We start from the raw sequence: 18440 nt of genomic DNA, 5'->3' as shown, positions 1-18440 counted from the left end.
ATTTTTTTAAATTATATTTTGTGGTGATCTACCTGCGCACCCTTCTACCTTTTGGGCACCCCTGCTCTACCATATTGCCGAATTTTGTGGAAAACGACAGTACAGATCAAACTGCCAAAACTGTGAAAAGTCAGAAGGTTTTTTTTTAACAAAAACATAAAAATATAAAATTTGAGTGCATGCAGGCGCCTTTATTGCTCAGAGCTAAGTTTTGAATACAACATAACATTACTATGGCTATCTGACTTCATCATCAATATGATGTCAGAGATCAACATGGGAGCCATCTTGTTTTAAGATGTTTAAAATTATCTTGAATTCTAACATTGTGTTACATGGTAAAGTCCAGTGTACTGTCCGCAGATCTACAAGATCATTAGCTCACAGCGCATCGCATCCGCTCGATTCCGCTGCACATTGTGAGCTTGTAGATAGGCTATTTTCGGCGCGAGACACCGTCGTACGACCATTGTCGAGTGCACTGCTGCTCTCCTTCCATACTTGGCAATGCGTTACTTACTCCTCCGCGATTGGCTGCCGCGGAGAGCGACCACAGTGACCCGGACGTGCATCTGTCAGTGTTTTTCTCCTCCAGGCGGCTCGTCTCCTTCCTGTACCCCGGTTGAGGAAGTAGTGAATTCGCTGACAGGGTTGGGTTCTGTGAGGGAGGCGAAAAGAAACATCTATCCGTTCGGTGGGGGAGACAAAAACAACAATAGTCCAGAGAGGAGCCAACCCATACAAGCACAACACAAGCCAACGTATAAAGTCACCGGTGACATTCTAGTGCCCCACTGAGCTCGCCACAGGACGCCGCAGACATGGTAAGGGCCTCGGGGCTGGAGAGGAACGGGGCAGTGGTTGGGTTTTTGGTGGGGCTACTCTGGTACTAGCTATGTGCTAACTAGGCTAGCAGGCTAAGCTATGCTAGCGTTAGCGGTCCTTTATAGGAGCGCCGGGGTGGTAACTCGAGATATCTATGAATCGCCTCTACTGCATCTACACACTGGGTTTGTAAAAGTACCTCTGGGATGGATCCGCAAAGAGTTTATTGCCCCGTATCTGATCTCACAGCCTGTTAGCTGGCTAGCTGACCATCTACCTTCTGCTAGCTGGATGCCCAGTGGGCTGCAGCAGCGCAAAGTTAGCACAGGATGTTTTGGATTTGAAACAAGTTTATGAATAGCGGACGTGGACATCTCTAACACACGCATATACACTCAGTCCACTGCCCGTGCACTCCCACACGCACACACGGTTAAAATAGACAAGCGCCGGGTTGCCTGTCGCTATAATAAGCCTGCTTGCTCCTCCTATTCCTTACCATGGCGAGCGGCTACCCCTTCCTCCTTCAAAGTTTTCCTAACTCAGGGGGAGAACTGTTTCGTTTGCCCCACGGTTGCATTTAACATTCATTCACAGTCAGTGGAGTGCAAATAATTGTTCTTGCTCTCACATTTGTTCTGTTCTGTTCTGTACTTGTAACTTTAAGGCTATTATGCAATTATTGTTGGTCTTACTCTCTTTAAGATTCATCTCTTTAATATTTGACAAGATGTTTTGTCTTTCTGTTTGACAAAGCTTTTGTTCACTAGAATCACTAATGGGTTATGATGGAACCTCATCCGACATGTTCTGTTTGTTTAGATCTGTTCAGCAATGATTCATAACCAGTGTGTTTCATTGTTTTGACAGGGTCTCTCAAAGACTAAATTAGAGGAATGGTGTCCTGACTTGTAGTCAAAATTGGGCTGCGAAACCAGAGTTGAGAGAACCCCTGCTCTAAAGTATACTATTTACATAGATTCTTAATCTATTTTGAAGACCAGGTGGCTTTACTCCCCCAACCCCTCTCTCTCTTCCTCGGGCCTCACCTCATCCATCCTGCTGGCTCAGGCTCTGTGCTTTTCCTCGACCCCAAGGGCTGTTGGTCTGAGCGTGTTTACACGGAGACAGGACCATAGGTAAACACACTGTCAGAGAGTGCAGGTGTCTGATGGAGCAGACTGATTCATCTGCTGAGAGAGATTTTAGGAGGGGCAAAAAAAAACGTCTTGAAAGAGGGAGAAAAAGCCACACAAGATACAAGTTTGGAAACGCATGTTATGTGCTAGCTCTGATCCATAGCCTTCTACTGCTTCTACGATTCTGCCCTGCGCAGTACAAGGCTATGGGACTTACAATTTTAAATCTCAAATCGAAATCAGACTAGCCTCTCCTCTTTGGCGTAAATAAAAACGTTTTTGCTACTCACCAAAACAAAGGCGTGTTGTGTCAATAGAAAGACTACTTTCCTTAGAGGAAGCACTCTGAGCCCCCCACCACACGTATAAACGGTACTTTTTGGACATTAAGGGATTTTTTTCACCGGAGGAAAAATATTCTCTATGAGGCAGTTCTCTGGGCAATATCAGTAGAGGGCGCAGCGGAGTAACTAAAAATGTTTTTTTTCCGGTGGAAACAAAATCCCTTTTTGGCCAAAAAGTACCGTTTATACGTGTGGTGGGGGGCTCAGAGTGCTTCCACTAAGGAAACTAGTCTTTCTATTGACACAACCCGCCTTTGTTTTGGTGAGTAGCAAAAACGTTCTTTTTATTTACACTAAAGAGTAGAGGCTGGTCTGCATTCATGCGAGCGGCGGAAGTTGATAGTAACATAGCTCTAATGCACGCATTAGAGCTATGGAACAGAGCTAGTTATGTGCAGGGTATCCCTTAAGATAAAAGTGTTTACGGAACAAGAATGGGCTTCATTTTCTTTTGACCCACAGCGGTGCATATATCAGGTCTATGTTACTTAAAGGACCACTTCACCACTTTTCAACCTATCTTCATATAATAGGTCCTCACTAATAATCATGATAAAATAGCATGATTATTTTCTACTCTGTGTCTCATAGGAGGGCTGTGGGCAGTTTAGAAACCCTCTTCCAGTGACATCATCATTAGGCAGATTTCTTTTACAAAAATGTTTAGATTTTGATTATCGTGAGAACGATGGCTTCCATTTTCGCATTGCAACTTTTCAGGACTAGAAAGCCTGCAGTTTCTATTAGCTTGTATTCCCCATCGATAATGTCACTGGAAGACGGTTTCTGAACTGCCCACAGCCCTCCTATGAGACACAGACCGAGACCGAGACCTACTTTTTTTTGGCATTTTGTTCATGATTGAGGACCTATTATATGAAGATGGGTGGTGAAGTGGTCCTTTAAGTTACAGTATTTTGTCATTGTCACATGCAATTATATTTGTGAGGGTCCAGCACATGACTTTTTATTGTGACGTCATGTGGCAGCCAAGTCTATGGACTATGTAATGTTTTCTTCAGCATGCCCCCGTGACATTGTGTGGCATCCAAGTCTATGGATTTTATGTTTGTCTTAATCATGCCTCCCCGTGATGTCATGTGGCAGCCAAATCTATGGATTTTATGTTTGTTTTAATCATGCCTCCCCGTGACATCATGTGGCAGCCAAATATGCACTTTATGCGTACCCCCAAAGGCGCCCCTCACTTCACACAAGTGTTTTGTTTTTAGTGCAAAATGGTGTATTTGCGGAAAAGCAACTGTTTATTATTAAAGTTAATACACTGTTATTGTTTCCTATCATTTACCGTACTGTTAATGCCTTATAAAGCCCATAGTGATGGTAGATGATAGCCTAGCCATTTAATTGTAATGGTATTTGAAAAATATTTTGGACCCTCCCTGGTATTTCATGTTCCTTCATCTTCCTGAACATTTCTCTGGGGTTTCATGTTGTGGCTGGCCTGTCCTTTCCTGCTATACTCACTGCATTTTTTTATGTCAGAGAAACCCCTGGGGGAAGGCTCTGCTATGTGGCCTTGTCTGTTCTTCTTCCCAGGCTGTGTTTGTTATTAGTACACTTAATTAGTTAACCACATTAACCCTGATGTCTCTATTTTGGTCAGCTTTTCAACATGTCTTCACAAAACTTCAGAAATGGCAAAAATAACTAAATATACAACCTCACATTCACAATATGTTGTACGACAAAGTATAGTGGGCTTATCTATAGGGCGCAAGTGGTTGAAGAATAGTGTAGACATACACAAAACCCTCTTAGCCTAAGGTTGGAAATTAGGGACATAAATGTATTTGTTCCTCAACAGTCAAAATGTTTTCCATACACTCATCACCAACAGTAGCTTATTGGTAAGCTAAACTTGTGCAATGTGCATGTTACCACTATTTCACCAGCAAACACGTATTGGTATTAAGTTGTAGACGGTGGCTCTAATGGCATCACTTATGCCTAATGGTTATACGGAGGCACTATCAAAACTTCCTCTTCCGTGCCATTTTTTCATTGCTTTTACTGTAGAGTGTAGACTGTCTGCTTTATGGGTCCAGTTAAATTTAAATGTTATGGGTGTGATCTTGAATGTTCCTAGAGGTTGAGCCTTTCATCACCTTGTACAATCATCATTACCTTTCCAGCCTTGTGGTGAAATGTGAGAGCTTGGTTTGATCTTTCCATCTCTCCAGAAACCACCCTTCTTTTAACAATAAATACGTTTATTGTTTACATAATTTGTGTATGGTGCTTTAAAAAAGAATCATTAGGGTCAGTGGGATAATTCAACTTTTCTAAACCTGCTGTTTTCCAACATCATTGTGTGTATTGTGTGTATACATAACATAATTGTTTTTAAATTAAATTGTTGGTTAGGATATTATAATTATCTAATATATAATTGTATACATTACAGTATATGTTCTTCATACGGTTGATCCGTAGAAGAGCCAACTGGGCAATTCCTGTTTTTACCTATAACTGCATCGATCTGTGTATAACTTTATATATGCACTCCCTAGAGGCCATGGCAAAACATTTTCCACATCGCCAGCATGAGGCCGATTTCTGTAAAACACATTTGTTTATTTAGTCGCACAGGTTTCATCCAAATCTCACGCAAATCGGTACAGTCATGTGTTCAAGTTGAGTCTGGGTTTCGCAGATTTTACACTGATTGGCTAAGATTGCCTTCCAAAGTTTTCCTGGTGGAGACCTGTGCCCAGAGGGGCAATTCATCTAGGTAACGTTTGTATTGCCCATCCACCTTTCACTCTTGTACACCTCGGCCACTCACCATCCACCCACAACAAGGACATTTTATTGTGAAAGATATGGTAAAACATAATCTATTACCCAACGCTCTCTTCATTACAGCATGATGTACTTGTTGTGTTTCAGTCCACACAGGGCAGAAAGAATAGGCAGACTGTCATTTGACGTGGCTCACTTTTTTTTTTACTTTGTACCGTAACGTTTGACTTTTTTTTATCATCCAGAAAAGCAGGCCCGGAATTTCATCTTTTTAGGGGCAAGGCCACTTTGCTTTGGTATTGTAAATCTTTTGAGGGAGCAAATGCCAGGGCAGGAAGGCCATCGCATCAAACAATGATTTATAAGTCCACGAAATTCCTGCCCTGAATACAGTACAAATTACATTAACCACAATTGGTTTAATTTGAGTTTAAATAACGACTTCACCCATTTTCAACCTATTGTCTTTTGGTCCTCACTAATGCTCATTATAAATATGTTACCATTTTTGTCTACTTAGTCTGTGTCTCAGTGGATGGCTGTGGTCAGTTCAGGAACCCGCCTACCAGTGACATAATTGATGGGGAAATCAAGCTAATAGAAACTGATGGCTTTTTATTCCTGGAAATTTGGCATGCTATAATGGATGCCACTGTTCTCACGTTAATACAAATAAAAATAATAAAGAAAATTGTCACTGCCTGGTAGGTGGGTTTCTGAAGTGTCCATAGCCATCCTCTGAGATACAGCTGGGGTAGAAAAATATGGTACCTACCTACCATGGTACTCAGCCCTAAATTGAAAATGGACATTTCTACTTTGTTTGTCACTGCTATTCCTTTTCCATGCCTCATTGGAAAAAACTATGTATCTCAAGATGACTTCCTGGTTAAATAAAGAGAAATGAAATGCAAATCTTGTTATCATTAGCCCACATCCAGCATTGAATCCATTTTAAAAGAGAAGACAATTGACATCTTGTTTAGATTGAGAAGTGTTTCCTAAGCCTTTTTGACTCATCAGTCATATTCTGATACTAAGTAGAGTGATAATTACCTGACCGGCTGCTGCATTTATGTTGTCTTTCAGAATGACCAGCAGCTAGACTGTGCCCTGGATTTGATGAGGCGTCTGCCTCCCCAGCAGATCGAGAAGAACCTTAGTGACCTCATTGATTTGGTAAGTTACTGTCTGGCGGAACAAAACAACCAACCCACTCACTGTATGCTACTGTGTGTCTTCCTTTCACAGGGAAGTAATGAAAAACAGACAAAAGAAAAATACACTGGTGCCTGTGAAACGGGTCAGTTTCACCGGCGGAGGTGCACCGCCTGAAGGTGACTTGAGCCACGTGAGGCACCGCCGCGAAGTCACCTTCAGTCGACTCAGTGCCGTCCGAGTTATGTACCGATAGGGACAGAATCGTAAATCATCATCCCCCCCCCTAGTCTTGGTACCTCCGAGACGCCATTTCTTAGTTTGACTCGCGCTGCAGTGGGAGAGTGCATATGTGAAAACGAGCATTGCTTTTTCAATCTAAAACATATAACTTGTTGTGCATTTTTATACAGGAGTGCAGATCAAATCTGACAAATTAAGCTGAGTCGGACACAAATCAAATCACACTCTGATCGGTGTTTGCGCCGCACCTTATTTCCTGGGTATATCCGGTCCTCCAAAAAGACCCCCTACCTGCTCACCTTCCTCTTGGTTCACCTTTAACCTCCCTCCCTTGGGCATTAGGTCTCTCCTGGCCTACTTTGTTGTGTCTGGTTGTTAGTGATTATTAGTGCAGCTGTCAGTCACTGCGAATGCCGGGCACATTTTGCTCCCGTCCTGCCTCTGTACACACTCTCACCCTCGGTGATCGGAATCACCTGGGTTTTGCCCCCTCATTGTTTCTGTTCACGTCTCCCTCACACATCTCCTACTTTGCCGTTTCCAAGTCTCTGTTCTTTACTTTTTTATTTTTTTACACACACACACACACACCTCCCTTTCTTACACAGTCTGGGTTGCCAGGTGTGGGGGACTGTGTTGGGGGGAACAGGGCCTCCTTTGTGTCTGTGTTCTGATGGAGGGAGATTCAGAGGAGGGGGTCCATGTCAGTCTTTGAGAGGTAATTTGTACCCCCTTATCCTCTTGATATTATGTTTCCCCCTTATATGCCTTCGAATGTGCCCCCCCCTCCCAGGTCCTACCATTTCCCCCAAACCATTTTAGCCAACTGAGAAGAACAGGAATGTGGAAAAGAGAAGGCCTTACTCATTCCCAACTTAAAATGACTGAAGGATATCACATGTCGAGACTCCACTGTCTTCGTTGGCTGGTGTGTTTCCCATTACAGCCAATGTTTTTTCCCCCCTTTTTTCCTGAAGTGCTGCCATCCATGCACAGGTGGACTGAATTGACAAAGACAGCTTCTTTCATTTTACTCATTTTGCCCTCTTAAAATTTGGGCTTTTGAAAATCCCTGTGTGAAAATACAGGTTGTCGATGATCAGAGTTCAGGCATGCTGGGAAGTAAACTACTGCAAGGCGCTTTTGGGAGGCCAAGTGGAAACAGCTGTTTTGATGTGGTAAGTGTTCTCTCTCTCTCTGTGTGTGTGCAGGTGCCATCTTTGTGCGAGGACCTCCTCTCGTCTGTGGACCAGCCCTTGAAGATTGCCCGGGACAAGGTGGTGGGAAAAGACTACCTGCTCTGCGATTACAACCGAGACGGCGACTCCTACAGGTCTGATGCACAGCTGCATTTTTACCACAATCGTTATGCATTGTGTATCTAGGGCTACAAAACGACTACAAGAATTTAAGTTGATGATTAATTGACACATACATAATTGCGATTCATTGTGTTTTGGGCATTGAGAATCGGAACATTGTGAATGAATACAAATTTAATTTAAAAAACAATTGCGTCATAATCTCAAATTGACACATATCTGACAAATAACATTAAACCTATATATTTTTTTAACGCCATTGACAATGAAGGGAACATTTACATCATCTTGTCCCTAACGCAAACATTAAATGCCATTAACAATAAAGATAATTTAATTTTCACCATTACATCACCTAATCAACATGAGTTTGACGTTAATATATTAGTCCCCCTCACTTCACACGGGTGTTTTTTTCCCGCTAATTTTGGAAAATGTATGAACATTTTTCAACATGCTGATTAGGCAAAATAATTGCGATAATCTCAAATAATTACAATTAGACGATTATGTAATAATTCTGACCTATCATTATGTAATTTGTTAAAGTCCTGTATGTATAGGAATATTGTGAAATATGGTACTGTATATGATTATAGTTTTAGTATAGTGAGAAATTTCTGGTTCTGTTTTCCATCCTGTGATGCATCAGGTCCCCTTGGAGTAATAAGTATGAACCCCCCATTGATGATGGCGCAATGCCTTCAGCCCGCCTGAGGAAGCTTGAGGTGGAAGCCAACAATGCCTTTGACCAGTACAGAGACCTGTGAGTACCATCACACCAGAGCTAATGAGAGAGTTGCCAATAGTGTTGGGAAAGTTCACTTTCTATATGAACTAGTTCAGTCCACAGTTCACAAATTTAAAAATGAACTAGTTCAGTTCAACGTTGCTGCGAGCTATTATCAAAATTATTACCAAGGTCCATATAGAACCACAGACTTTATTCCTATTGGGAATTAAGTCCAAACCTTAAAAAAAAATCCCTTTGGGATTAATAAAGTGACAACTTTTACAATATGTCCATTACCATTCCAAATGAAAACAAAATGCCAATTTAACACTGAGGTGCCCACAAAGTTTAGGTGCCCACTCTTCCTGCACCCTTTTGCAATGTGAAATGCCACCAAATCCGTAATGCTTTTCTACTTTGCTTCTGTCTTTATATGGGCCATGTAAAAATTAAGCCCCAATTTGTGAAAGCTGACATTTATTGTGAAGGCAAAAGTTTCTGAACGTCTCAGCCTGCATATTTCCGTGACATGTTGTGAGCTTGTAGATCAGCTATTTTCAGCATGCAGAATAAATCAGGTTTCACTGTTGGAGATGTGCACAATGTACATATGTACAGATTGTGCTCCTCGGTGCAAAAATAACAAGCTATTGGAAGCTATTTTTCGATGGCACATTATGTTTAATCAAACAAGTATACCTCTAGTGTTTGGTCGGGACATGTTCTGTATCTGCTGTCTGTGTGGATCAGCGCCATGTCACATCATCACATTGCGTTCAGTTCACCCAAAATATGAATGTGTTCATGAACGATCGTTCATTGAACGTGTTCAGGGACAACACTGGTTGCCACACTCCCACTAGCCTCTGCGACCCGGCAAAGCCTGGGCAAAGTAACCGAGGAAGCCATGGACGACATGGATACGTCATGATGCTTTCGTGGGTGGCAAACCTCGCACCGTAAGTTTGATGAAATACAGGGCAGTGGATGGAGCCGGCTGGACCAGCTCATGAACACTATTTATGAACTATTGAGACCTTTGTCATATAATCTGTTTAGGAATATAAAAGAAGACCTATCACGTGTTGTTTTCTAATCACTTTCTTTTCAATGTCCACAGTACATAATTTTATTAAGGATCTAAACAGTGGTGCAGGTATTGCGGGATTTGGTTGCCAGCCAGGAAACGGTGGACAGTCTTACGATACTTGGCACATTCAGAAACGTACTTTGTGCTCTTTAGATACCTCCTGTAACACACAAGCAACGCAGCAGACAGTAATGAGTTATGTCTTTTATTTTCCAAAAGCGATTACTTTACAAAGGTCTCAGTCATTCAGAAATAGTGTTTGGTCACCAGGCTCTCATTGACTCCAATGCATTCCACCAAACATCCGGGGGCAGTTTGGCTCCCATGGTGTGATGAATCTGGAGTAGGGATACCGGCTAAGGCGCTCACTAAAGAAAATGGCGTATCGGCTTCATGGTTAATTTGCAAAACTAGAAACTTCTTTTATCATTCATTTTTTTAAGAGCCTGCCCAGGGACTACAGATGAAATTTAGCTTTGGCTAACTCTGGCCCATTTACATTGTGTGAAAACTGACATGTTGATTAATGAGCTTTGTCCCTGTCAAATAAATTAATTAATAAAAATAAATAAATAAAATATGTTGCATCAGGGGAACAGTACAAAGCATAGGCAATGGCAAAGATGTTTAATATGAAGGTCATTTATCACCATGCATCCAGGTAGTAGCAGCAAATGCAAAACATGTGAGGTAGGCTACATATTGTTGTTTAGCTACCTCATTACTTCAGAAAGAAACAACGCTGCCAGAGCATTTACACATGATGACTAATGAATGGTACGCCAGCCTCATTCCCTCTTGAACTTATCTTTTGGGAACTTGGGGGTCATTATTTGTATCCTCTTAGCTAAGGATGGCATATTGGAATGGCCTACTTCGAATGTTGCAAGTTGGAATTGTATGCCCCACCCAGATATTATGTCTGTCAACTTTTATGCCCGACATCAGAATGATGTCAGATTTCTGTATGTGTCTCTGTGTCCCTTTGGCTTTATTCCTATGGAGTTCTGTGTCAGCCATGCCCACATATGGTGTGTTGTGAGGCCAGAATAGGCCAGCTCCATATATGGAGTGGACCCTGGGCAGGGGTCCGGTCCAGAGCCAAGGCAGAGGTCTTTGGATCTTTGGGCAGTTCTGGACAACCATGGGTCCAACCGACTCGACACCGGGCAATGCACTTCCTGTGGCGGAGTGAAACGCGTTTATGAAGCAGATAAATGCCACCGCTTCATTTGTATAGCATCTAATATAAAAAAAAGATGGATGCATATCTCAAATCAACACTTTTGTGACTCATTTAATATATAATATCTTCATTAAAACGTCTAATGATGATGAACAGCTCAGGTTTGCTATGTATTTAAAACGCAGCCTTAATCTAGAATAAAAACTGGTAAAAAAGACCTGGTATTTACCGTGACATAATAAAATTGGTTTCATCCTTTTATGTAAAGTGATTTTGGGTACTTAGAAAAGCGCTATATAAATCTGAGCTATTACTTATGTTTACACATACTGTAACAGTACAGATCTGGGCAGCCATAACCTACTCAAACTTTCATTGCTAGCCTATAACTGACATTGCTGATAACGTTTAATGATTCATTTTGATTTGCGATTGTTTTACAATTTCCACCCATAGTGGAAATCCAATACCTGCCGATACAGTATCTAAGTTGCTATAGAAGTACAGTTAATTTCTTATAATAACGTCTCAGTCGCAGGGAGTGCAGCAAGGATTTCCTTGAAGCTCCACATCTGTGTTTCCATGAGAATAGCCAGGCTCACCTTCATATGTTTCCTGATGTGTGGTTGTCAGGTACTTTGAGGGCGGCGTATCCTCTGTGTACCTCTGGGACTTGGACCATGGCTTCGCCGGGGTCATCCTCATTAAAAAGGCAGGGGACGGATCCAAGAAGATCAAAGGCTGCTGGGATTCCATCCATGTGGTGGAGGTGCAGGTGGGGGTTCAGTCCTTATGAAACTAACATTCCTTTACCAGGAAAGGGAGAGCAATACAATTTGATTAGTCAGTAATTGCTCTTAGTATCTGTCTGTTTTGTGTGCAGGAAAAGTCCAGTGGACGAACGGCTCACTACAAACTCACCTCCACTGTGATGCTGTGGCTCCAGACAACCAAGACGGGCTCCGGTACCATGAACTTGGGTGGCAGCCTTACAAGACAGGTGAGAGTCACAGAATTAAAATAAGAATCTGTTTGTCTTTGTTTGTGTACACATTATTGGACAAAACCTACAACTGTTGCCAATCATCTTACTCAACTGTCTGTGACTTGTTTATTATCCATCCATTCCATTTCTTCACACTTTTCTTTCTGAAGATGGAAAAAGATGAGACAGTTGGAGAGTCTTCCCCACACATTGCCAACATTGGCCGCCTTGTGGAAGTGAGTAGAACTGCTGCACTGCTTGGTCAACTAATAATTCTGCCTGCATCCAGCTCATCATGCATTCCATTAAAACACTGTAAAATGACTGTGCGCACACACACATACTTTTTGAGCTTTTATATATATATATATATATATATATCACACGCGCGCGCGCGCGCGCGCGCGCGCGCGCGCACACACACACACACACACACACACACACACACACACACACACACACACACACAAAGTTGTGAAGTACTTTGTCGATGAAGCATAAAACTGGCCTGGACTATTGAAATGTATATGAAGTTGAACCTCTCTATTCCCCCTCACCCCAGGATATGGAGAACAAGATTCGTTCCACTCTGAATGAAATCTACTTTGGGAAAACCAAGGACATTGTCAATGGACTAAGGTACTTCCATGTGGACTTTTGTCTCAATCATTTGTTCTTTCTTCACAGCAAAGCAGCCGGCCACTGTGCCTGCAGAAAGTGTTTTTCCAGTTTTTCGCGTTACACTTGTCTCCACTTTGTCTTACCTGTTGATCATTCCTGCCTTCATTCATGTTAATTTTGATCCTTTATTCATACCTGCCATTACTGTCCTTTTGAACTTTCCTACCCTCTTCTTTTTTCTTCCTCAATTCTCAATTCTCAATTCCTTGCTCCTCTTCATTTCCTTTTCTTTCATTCTCTTTATTTTCCACCTCTGTGGTCTTCCTGCCCTGGTGGTTGTCCTCTGGGCTGCAGATCTATTGACTCTCTGCCTGATAACCAAAAGTATCGACAGCTCCAGAAGGAGCTGTCGCAGGTCCTCACCCAGCGCCAGATCTTCATTGACTAGGGTCAGAGGTATATTGGCATGGGGTGTGTTTTTGTGTGCGTGTGTGTGTGTGTCCGCCTGCACACTGACACATTGTGTTTGCCAGTGCTTTCTTTGTAAGCAGAGCGAAACAAATGTTCTCTATAACATTTGTGACAATTTCTTTGACTCAGTGGCACTGAAAGATAATCAATGCCCATTTGTCTCGTGCATGCTAAAATATGGCTATACCTGATTCTAAATGCAATAAACTACTTCCATTGCCAACCAAGTGTGAATGCAGCAACGTAATCAAATATCATAAAAATGTATAGGACAATAATGTTAAAACATTTGATGAACCGTGGCTGTCATACATGTGCACAAAAGCCAGTTTAAAACATGACGGTCACGTCGGCAATATGTGGTTGACTGGTTAATACCTGTACTTTACCTGCAGCAGCGGCAGCTGTGTCCTTGACCGTTGAGAAATCACAATGGTTATGCCTAGTGACACACATTCAAAGCACTGTTTAAACAGTGACGGACTTAGACATATCTTTGCACTCTGCAAAATCACAACATACATTCACAATTCAGTTTGAATTTGTGAAGATTGTATCACTCATCGTGAAAAAATGCAGATCTACCCCCTTCCAGAAACCTTGAACACAGTACCGCTAGATACTTTACACAAGGTACAAAAGCTCCACCAAATAATCATAGAATGAATGTATACTCCATTGCGTGCCAGACCTAGAAAAGCCTGTGTTTTCTCAACTATCTAGCTGAAGTTATTTTTGCCAAGTTTCAAGCCAAGAAAGAATCCAGCTGCATTTTCAAGCAGGAAAAAGGGCAAATCTGAGAAAATCCTAAAGACCTTCAAGATCACTCTGAAAATTATCCTCATATCAAACGTATTTCAGAGAAGTTATTAAATAAATGTGCATTTATATAGCGCCTTTATCCAAGGCGCTTTTCATAGATTGTGCATTACATTCACACACACATTACATACACCGATGGCGGAGGAAACCATGAAAGGCACCAACCTGCTCATCGGGAGCAATTAGGGGTTCAGTGATACTTCAACACTAACTCTGGGGAGCCCATGATTAAACTGGGAACCTAGTGGCTGCTCTGCCTCCTGAGCCGCTGACGCCCATTATGAAGTGGCCTTATTATGAAGGACTTTTAGTTTTACAAGCAAGCAGCATTAATGGTAATAATATTGTGTATATTCAAATAAAGGCGGGGCTTCAAGAATTTGTTAAATCTAAATTACCTTGAGGACCCTGCTGGACAACATTCAGTATACAACCACTGTTGTACAGAGTTTCACTTTTCAACAGAAACAGTATTTTGGCTCACCTTCTGAATTTCTTGATGACTTTCAATGCAAAACAGACCGTTACTCTGGGCTAAAACTGTCTCCTTTCATATGACTTATTTCATAATTGTAACACAGGGTCTTAAAAGTGTTTTAAGTATTTAGCATTCTGTAGTATTAAATATTAAACATCAGTATTGAAAATATCTAATAATACTATATCTAATAATTACCACAGCTTCTTCAGCTGTGGTAATTATTGCCACTTATAAGACAATGGTAATGTTATTCTCTTGATTAACCATGTCTGTCTAATGTTAATTAGACTGCAAAGTTCTGTAAGCCTTATAACATTTCTGTTTTCAAACCACTTGGATGTCATTCAGTATTTGGCTCCAGAGAGTACCCACTGAACTCATACATTGGCTCGGTAATAAAACAACACATTATACATCTGTTATCCATAAGAAGTAACTGTATGTTACTGTAATTAGCCTGAATGCTAATGAAGTAATGAACGATGATTTAATGGAAGAAAAATGCAAAAAACATGCCCAGTGAAATTATATGGCGTTTCCTTTACAAAAAACAATATACTTATTTGGCCCATGTGATGCTAAGATCTTACCTAAGCAGTTTACATGTGCGTACATAATATATAGTACATTTGCATGCAATCATGCACTTGAGATTGTGTGCTCTTGTTGTGCATATTTTTAGAGGGTCTTCATGCCACAGAAGAGCATATGATTATAACTGCATGAAAATAAGAGACATTAACTTTTCACCTGGGTGCTGTGGTTTAATGAACATCAAGACTCCACTTTCTTATCTTTTGTAGGTAAGGCGAGTTGGGATGGTCTACAACTCTACATAATTAACTTTTTTTCCCTCTACTAATTGCCTTTCCTCAAGCTTAATTCATACTCTTTGTGCACCAGAGTATGAATGAAGCCACATTTATACTAATAAATCTAATAATAGTTAGTAAGACTGAGTCACTTGCTGACGAGAATGATTTAATTCGATCTTTTCGGCATGGAACTCCGTCGTACCATGGGTCTAATGCTTTATTTATGCTCTGTTGTACAACAATGTATTAACCAGCCTTGTAAAATCAGCTTCAGGCTTCAATTCTACAGATATTGTCTCGCTGACAACGGTCCTCTGAAACGGCTGCTTCTGTTCAACTCTGAGAAGCTGGTGTTTCACGTTGCATACACTGATGCACACTCTGTTGGTCTCTCCCCCACAGGAGTGTTCAGACTCTGGCCGACAAGTCGAAGCAAGAGGCTATGAAGAACGAACTGATGGAGGCGCTCAAACGCAAACAGCAAAGCTAGAAATGCTACTGGTCTGTCTCTCTGTCTGTCTGTCTGTCTCTCTCTCTCTCTCTCTCTCTCTCTCTCTCTCTCTCTCTCCTATTTTCCACCACGTCTTTGTCATCTTTTCTCTGTTTCTTCACGTCTCTCCCTCCATGCCTGTTTCAGTGCTGCACTCTTGTTCATTTGTGAAAAACAAAAAAAGGAGAAAATGCTTAGCTTTTTATTTGTTTTGGGTATTTTTTTCTTCCATGCATCTCATATGCCATGAAGCCATTCACTCGCACTCTCTCTCGGTCTCTCTCGGTCTCTCTCTCTCTCTCTCTCTCTCTCTCTCTCTCTCTATCTGTCTCTCTCTCTCTCACATGCTATGAATATAATGATAGTATTATGACGGTTATGATGATAATCTTGCAGTGTGAGGGCAATGTTTATGATCCCTTATGCTCTCACAGTTGATGTGTCCCTGGTCAGTTTGAAATTAATGACATCGGCTCTGCTCTCATCTATGATTGGGGAACTGCAGGGTGGGGACACATTATCTTCTGTACATGGGGGCAGGATTGGCAGGGCTATCAAATAGTCATTGTTAACATCAACTTGATTTCTTACACCCATTTCATACACACGCATGTCAAAAGCCTTATTTATACTACGTTGCACGACGGTGTTGCTCACCGAAAAGAGCAGAAATCAGTTGTACACTACCGCGCGACTAATTATAAATTGGGCTTAAGCCACTTCCTGGTTTATCTATTAAATTCTAACTGTCAATGTAACTGTCATTCTTCTGGGTGATTTGAATAGCGATAATGGGAGAGGATGGCCCAAAGTTTGTGTTAGAAAGGATTAGTCAGCGGTTTACGCCTGGTTTATACTTGGTTGTGCACCGGTGTCTCTCTCCGAAAATATTTTTCATACATATTTTCGGTGTGAGACAAGATGAGCAACCCAGTATAAGTCAGCCTTTACTCTTCGTTCCATCCTGTCCGCAGGTGTGTGAGAGTCTGTGGGAGCATGAGGCTGCAGTCAGTGGGAAAGGTAGACTAATAAAACATGGGGAAGGACTGTTAAATTCACTGTGTATACCCATGTCATTTTGCCCCCCCCTCCTCCCTTACACTGTGTATAACATGACAATTTGCCTCCCCTCTGTTTCCGCTGTCCAACTCTCTCTCCTCTCACCTATGTCTTTCTTGGGGGTCACAGTTTGTCTTCGCGTCTTAACAGAAAACTTTGATCGTTTCTGTTTTGGAGGGGAATCTTATGTTGTATTTTGTTTTTATTTTGTAAAGCTTATGATTCATATTGTATTAGAGCCTCCAGCAACAATAAAAAGAGTAAAAAGCTACAGTTCTTTTCATCTATTTCTCTAGCATTAGCTGGAAGTATTTTCACAACTGCTTCAGATGTGCCATTAGTGAGGCAATGTCTGTTTCCTGCTTTCTCGAAATGGCTGCATAGGTAAAAACTAAAAAGATAAGATTTAACCTACGGTATTTAGACCTGTTACATCTAACGTTATACCTTTCAATCCGGGACAGTGTCTGTCACATTAGTTGTTGGTATATATGTATTACCATTTTATTTATTTTTTAATACCAATTTGAAGACTTTTCTACCCAAACACAGGCCTCGGGTATAAAAGGGTTAAGTCCATTCTTGTAATGCCATACTAGACGGAGGTACAGTAGATCATCTCAATGTGATGTCCATGTGAAATTGGTCACTGACAATGACAGTGACTTGATTCCAATGAAGCCACCTTGAACAGTCTTGACATGTGGGTCTATTCATGATTCTTACTACTGAAGTATGATGCCTCTCAAAAATATCTTGAACACATCCAAATCACTAAAAAATGCTATTCTGAGTGTCAGGCTTTACTCAAGATTTTGTATTTTTGTTCCATTGTTCCATAATCCATGAGTGTGTATGGGATTTCGGTACAAGGAACCCTAATTTATAAAGTGAAATGTAGCTTACATTGTACTTTTCTGCCCATTAAGACCAGGACAAGTTTTCAGGGTTTTCATGGCCGTGGCTGCATTACAATAAAGTGATGCCATGTATTTTTTACTGTTCTCTAGCTTTAATGAACAAAGAATGTCTACCTGTTATATCATCATATTCATATTTAGTTTCCCACACAAAGATTATTATATGAATATCGTCAACAGAGTCAGATATTTAAAATTGCCTACTCTTAATTATATTCAAAACCAATAAATTATGCTTCTATATAGCTACCCAATTATGAAAATAATCTGTCGGGAGATGGATGCCAGCCCACAACTAATCACATAAATATTGTAATTGGTTCACCCTGCAGTGTATCCGCATGGAATATCATGTGTCCCATCAACATTTGGCTGCAGCATGGCCTTAGACATTTTAGCTGCACTAATACATTTACAGCACTAGGTGTCAGTAAAACTCAGCATATCAATCCAACTTCCATGTCGCTGCACTATTCTCAACATTTCTACAAGCATTTCTTTACTTCTGTGATCTGTCTCTTGCAGATTTGAAAGAGCTAGGGAACTATAAATGTTATTCATCTTACACACTGTTTACATTGCACTTTAAATGTGAAGATACTGAACCTTAAAACATAACAAAATACTAGCTCTGGTCCATAGCCCTAATGGCCTTTGGACCAGAGCTAACAAAATACTTGCTTTTAGATTGTGCTTGTCAAAAGTCGGCTACTTATTGTAAACAAAGCAAAGGAGACTTTTCAAAATGCTCATGATGGCAGAATGCCCAGTGATAAGGATGTTATTACTCCAGTCCACACGATACAATCAATTCTATCTCGCGCGCACACACACACATACACGCACGCACACACACACAGAGAGAGAAACAGGTTTATGATAATGAGAAGCCTCAGGGCGCACGGCGCAGGGGTAGCAGGAGCCATTTTTCTCATTCATGCGGAGTCCCGCGGACAGAGTGGAGGTGTCG

The 18440-nt window shown here is 41.3% G+C and overlaps 1 protein-coding gene across 2 annotated transcripts; it reads left to right on the top strand.

The window, feature by feature from the left end:
- Positions 1-601: 601 nt before the first annotated feature.
- Positions 602-16821, top strand: capzb (capping actin protein of muscle Z-line subunit beta). Of its 2 annotated transcripts, XM_080793409.1 has the most exons (10): positions 603-824; positions 6164-6253; positions 7687-7808; positions 8450-8563; positions 11440-11581; positions 11690-11806; positions 11962-12027; positions 12354-12430; positions 12767-12868; positions 15404-16821. In XM_080793409.1, exons 1-9 carry the CDS (start codon positions 822-824, stop codon positions 12858-12860), a joined length of 825 nt encoding a protein of 274 aa, XP_080649535.1. In that variant the 5' UTR covers positions 603-821; the 3' UTR covers positions 12861-12868; positions 15404-16821. The 2 variants fall into 2 exon arrangements, with proteins under 2 accessions (XP_080649536.1, XP_080649535.1); XM_080793410.1 differs by lacking the exon at positions 12767-12868 and having other exon boundaries at positions 602-824.
- The last annotated feature ends 1619 nt before the right edge of the window (positions 16822-18440 follow it).

This window comes from Protomyctophum bolini (assembly GCF_963924005.1).
Source record: "Protomyctophum bolini genome assembly, chromosome: 2".
NCBI lineage: Eukaryota > Metazoa > Chordata > Actinopteri > Myctophiformes > Myctophidae > Protomyctophum > Protomyctophum bolini.
The sequence above is the reverse complement of the archived record's forward strand: the minus strand, read 5'-3'. Positions and strand labels throughout refer to the sequence as shown.